This window comes from Austrofundulus limnaeus, unplaced genomic scaffold, assembly GCF_001266775.1.
Source record: "Austrofundulus limnaeus strain Quisiro unplaced genomic scaffold, Austrofundulus_limnaeus-1.0 Scaffold149, whole genome shotgun sequence".
Lineage (NCBI taxonomy): Eukaryota > Metazoa > Chordata > Actinopteri > Cyprinodontiformes > Rivulidae > Austrofundulus > Austrofundulus limnaeus.
The window spans coordinates 500,138-505,735 of NW_013952551.1; the positions used below are offsets into that span (position 1 = coordinate 500,138).

General features: G+C 39.2%; 1 protein-coding gene across 1 annotated transcript in view; it reads right to left on the reverse strand.

Annotated features, from left to right (window-relative positions):
• Positions 1-4,867: 4,867 nt before the first annotated feature.
• LOC106523260 (tumor suppressor candidate 3) overlaps positions 4,868-5,598 on the reverse strand; it is an 85,535-nt gene continuing 84,804 nt past the window's right edge. The window contains exon 10 of the mRNA XM_014016644.1: positions 4,868-5,109. Coding sequence (XP_013872098.1) covers positions 5,094-5,109 — 16 coding nt within the window. The 3' untranslated portion in view covers positions 4,868-5,093. The remainder of the gene's footprint in view (positions 5,110-5,598) is intronic.

Here is a 5,598-nt window from a genome sequence, read left to right on the forward strand (position 1 = left end):
TTTCGAAAAATCAAAACCCACCTCAAGTGAGCGTAAAAACCTTTTTTTTTGAAACAGATGAAGTTTTGTTGAATCGTGCAGTTTCCATTCACATTTTCTAATGCAATACTTCAAAACGTGCATAAAAACATTGATTTAAACATGGCTACTGACAACCTTCACCCTCTCCCACCCTCTGCCCCCTCCTATCCCACCCTAGTAAAGGTGACATTTGTTCTGCGGTCGTTCTCTTCCTGAAAGGCCAGTGTTGAGGGACGACAGATGGGAAATTGTGCTTTCAGTGTTGATGATCAGCATTGTTCCACAATTCTAATCAAGTGTACTGCAGCCAATGAATATTTTCCTGGGTGTAGCCTTTACAGGTTTAAAGTAAAAATAGCAAAGCATGGAAATCCTTTTAATGCAGTTGTCAAAATGGTTCCACCATCTGCCCACACTTTGCAAGTTACATAAATGGCTGGAATGCTCAGTCAGCCCACTCGATGTTTTAGAGGGCAGTTCATAAGTGAAAGAATTATAAATGCACGCATTCTTTAAATGACCTATGCCTCGCACAGTCAGAAAGAAATGTTAATATCACTTTAAGTAGCCTTCAGTAAAATCTGTTGGTTTGAATCAGTCATTGCTGCAGAAAAATGGTTATTGTCACCTATTTAAAGTTTTAGCTCAAGCAAGACACATCACATTTGTTTATTTCACACTAATCTAATTGTATTAGTCATAAGATAGCAGCTCATTGAAGCAAAGTGATTTTATTAGTTTCAACAAAAACTGATACAGAGAAAACTTTTCATGCTGGTTTATAAGAAATTTTGGTGTAAACAAACTGGTTTCTGGTTAGATCTCAAAAAGTGGAGGTCTTCATCTGTTATTATTTGCAGAATATATTGTTTCATGAGTTTGCCATTTATATCATGCCTAATTATCCATTTTGTTATGAATTACAGTTTATGATGTTAAGTTGAACAGAAAAAAATATAATAAAAAATACACTCACCAGCCTTTATTTGGTACACCTGTCCGACTGCTCATTAGCCCAAATGTCGAATCAGCCAATTACATAGCAGCAACTCAATGCATTTAGACAGTAGACATGGCCAAGACAAACTGCTGCTGTTCAAACTGTGCATCAGAATGGGGAAGAAAGATGATTTAAGTGACTTTGAACTTAGCATGGTTGTTGGTGCCAGATGGGCTGGTCTGCGTATTTCACAAACTGCTGATCTACTGGGATTTTCACCCACAACCATCTCTAGGGTTTACAGAGAATGGTCCGTAAAAGAGAAAATGAGCGGCAGTTCTGTGGGCGCAAATACCTTGTTGATGCCAGAGGTCAGAGGAGAACGGCCAGACTGGTTTGAGCTGATAGAACAACAGTAACTCAAATAACCACTCGTTAAAACCGAGGTCTGCAGAAGAGCATCTCTGAACACACAACACATCGAACCTTGAGGCAGATGGGCTACAGCAGCAGAAGACCACACCGGGTGCCACTCCTAAGAACAGGCAACTGAAGCTACAAACCACACAGGCTCACCAACAGTGGACAACAGATGATTGAAATAACTTTGCCTGGTCTGATGAGTCTGGATTTCTGCTGCGACATTCGGATGGTAGGGTCAGAATTTGGCATCAACATCATGAAAGCATGGATCCATCCTGCCTTGTATCAACGGTTCAGGCTGCTGGTGGTGGAGCAATGGTGTGGGGATTATTTTCCTGCCACACTTTGGGCCCATTAGAATCAACTGAGCATCGTGTCAACGCCACAGCCTACCTTTGTTGCTGACCATGTCCATCCCTTTATAACCACAGTGTACCATCTTCTGATGACTTCCAGCAGGATAACATTCCATGTCATAAAGCATGAATCATCTCAGACTGGTTTCTTGAACACAACAATGTACTCAAATGGCCTCCACAGTCACCAGATCTCAATCCAATAGAGAACCTTTGGGGTGTGGTGGAACGGGAGATTCACATCATAGATGTGCAGCCGACACATCTGCAGCAACTGTGTGATGCTATCATGTCAACATGGACCAGACTCTCTGAGGAATGTTTCCAGAACCTTGTTGAATCTATGCCACAAATGATTAAGGCAGTTCTGAAGGCAAAATGAGGTCCAACCCGACACTAGCAAAGTGTACCTAAGGAAGTGACCAGTGAGAGTGTAAATGTATACAGGTCCTTCTCAAAAAATTAGATTATTGTGATAAAGTTCATTATTTTCTGTAATGTACTGATAAACAGTACATTACATTATTGCGTTTTGACTCCCACCACCCACTGGAACACAAGTTAGGAGTGATCAGGACTCTGTACCACAGAGCAGACAGTGTCCCTAAAACCCAGGAGCCAGGCAGAAAGAGAAATCACACACACGACAGGCCCAGGAGCAGTGTGGTTATCCTGACTGGGCTTTCCTGAAAGCAGACAGGAAACACAGACAGGTTTCCATGCAACCTTCAGGTGAAAATGAAGACCCCAAACCCAGACCCAAACCAGTGGTTATTCCGTATGTTGCGGGTGTTTTGGAGAAACTGAGACGTTTATTTTCTAAACATGATGTCCCAGTAGCTTTCAAACCCCAAAACACATTACGGCAAAGCTGGTTCACCCCAAAGATCCGGTGCCCCGGCACAAACAGAGCAATATTGTATATGCTGTTAAGTGCCAGGAGGACTGCGACCAGTTACACATCGGGGAAACAAAGCAGCCACTGTTCAAAAGAATGTCCCAACACAGACGAGCTAATTCTAGTGGCCAGAACTCTGCAGTTTTCACTCATTTACAGGCCAGCGGTCACTCTTTCAGAGATGAGGATGTTCTCATTCTTGATAGAGAGGAACGTTGGTTTGAGAGAGGAGTAAAAGAAGCCATTTTTGTAAAGAAAGACCGTCCATCATTAAACAGAGGTGGGGGCCTCCGTTTTCAGCTGTCCCCCTCCTACAGCGCTGTCATTGGCAGTATCACTCCACCCTCTGTTAACAATAGGTATTAATTAAGGTGAACAATAGCCATGTGATGTGAGTATCAGTCACCTGTGAACCATAGTCATGTGATGTGAGTATCAGTCTCCTGGAGGCAGGACTTAAAAGCCTGCATTTTGCCTGAAACTCTCAGACTGAAGAAGTCTCTTGGAAGAGAGACGAAACATTTCATTAAAGAAGAACCCGTCCAGAGGACCTATACAATTTTTTTTCCTTTTGATAAACAGTAAACTTTCATATGTTTTAGATTCATTGCACACCAACTGAAGTAGTTCAAGGCTTTTTATTGTTTTAACATTGATGATTTTTGGCAAAAAAGTAAAGAAAAACCAAAAATCCCTATCTCAAAAAATTAGCATATTTCATCCGATCAATAAAAGTGTTTTTAATACAAAAAAAAATCAACCTTCAAATAATGAATATGTTCAGTTATGCACTCAATACTTGGTCAGGAATCCTTTTGCAGAAATGACTGTTTCAATGAGGTGTGGCATGGAGGCAATCAGCCTGTGGCACTGCTGAGGTGTTATGGAGGCCCAGGATGCTTCGATAGCAGCCTTAAGTTCATCCAGAGTGTTGGGTCTTGGGTCTTAAGCTCATCCAGAGTGTTGGGTCTTGTGTCTCTCAACTTTCTCTTCTAAATTTAACCTATAAGTTTAACAAGTGCTAATCCACTAATAAATTTTAAGATCAGCAAAATCCCCAAAGCACTAATCAAGAAATTAGTCCCCCTATTAGTGTTTTAGGGTAACTGTGCCCACCACTGCTTAAAACCATTCAGATTAAACCTTTCATGCACTTTCCACCTATTGATCTAGTTCTGCTTTTTTTAGTTTTGTGCAAATTTTGGCTTTCTTCAGCTTCTTTTTTTTCCTGCTTTTTAGCTATATTTCTTCTCTTTTCAGCTATTGTATTTTTTATGCTTCTACCAGCTTCTCACCAATTCAAACTGTTTTCAGTTAATGTTAGTCTTTTCCAGCTAAATTTGCTTTTGTGATGATTTTAGCCACTTTCTTTCAGCTGCTTAATTCAGCAAATATCTTTCAGTTTTATTGTGCTAAATTCAGCTCTATCAGCTACATTTTTAACCATTTTCAACTTTTTAGCTCTTTTACAACAAATTGTGGATTTTTTTGTAAATCTTTTTTTCTTGAACAGTTTTCCGTTATTAAGAATTCACGCCACATTTTCACAGAAAAAGAAAAAAATTCTAGTGTTAGACTTAAATTTAAAATTCTGGCTTTAACATTTTAGAGCTGTGCATGAATAAGCTCCTTCTGATTTGATAAAACTCCACAAATCATCTCACAGGTTGATGTCATCAGGTCAGATTGTTGGTGGTACCAGGCACCCATTTTAAATCTTGTGGGGATCGATCATTCCAACCAGTCGCACCCCTACTGTGGAATGTACTGCCCCGATCTTTACGCAGCCTAGATTCTGTTGATGCATTAAAAACATCTGAAGACTTTCATTTATAAACACGCTTTTAGCCAATTGAGATTTTTTTCATATGCATGTTCTATACCCTGCTTTACTAGTATTTTTCTTTGCTTTTATTTGTATTGAATGTTACTTACCTGTGAGCCTGAACAGGAATAGATGGGTACAGAAAATGGATTGATATTAAAATCTAAACTTGCCTCTCAATTAAATATTATCAATGTTTCATTATGGTCAACAAAAGCTTCTAAAACGTTGAATGAAAAGTATTGCACCCATCAATTTTTTTTGAGCTTTACTAATAGCACAGTGTTTTAAAAAAAGAGCTTACACGCATCCATTAAAAAGCTTTAAAACCATCTTGGCTCACTGTCTGAATTCACAAATGCAATTTGTTCACTGAAAGGAATCATAATGAGACAACAAAGATATAAAGCCAAGCCAAATACCTTTATTTTCCAAGTGTACAAAAAAAAAAAAAAAAACATTTTCCCAAACTAAACATCAGACAACAGCAGGTAATAAAGGTAACACACAAATAAACCCACAATGCAGACTCAACAGTGACTTTTATGCTTCTTTTCATGTATGTTCTTTTTTCTTCTCTACATCCACCACCTCTTCACCATCCTCTGACCTTCCTCTTCTGGTTACTTTTCACTTAATAAGGAAGCTGCAAGAAAAAGAGATGAATGAGAAAAGAAAGCTGAAAACAAGGGAGGGAAACACAAATGGAAGAACGGAAGCGTTGGTTTTGTTGTTGCACAACAAATCATTATTTACCTATGTGGGAAAAAATAAGGATCTAATATTAGCTGAAAATTCATGTATACATATCAAAACATATATTTTCAGAAACGTTGTGAATGCAGGTAATCAGACTAAAATTTCTGAGATACTTGAGAAATCATTTGTGTTTATTAGAGAAGTGGGAGGCAGCAAATCTGCCCCTGAATATTTCAACGCTATATAACATTCAGAATTCAAAACATGGTCCTAATCATACATAGGATGCTGCAATCAAACATTAACAACAACAATTTCAGTTGGCACAACTTGAAGCTGAACTGAAGCAGCAGTAAAGTGTACAGTCTAATCCAGGGGTCCCCAAACTTTTTCCTGTAAGGGCCACATAACTTTTCCCTTCTCTGGTGGGGGGCCG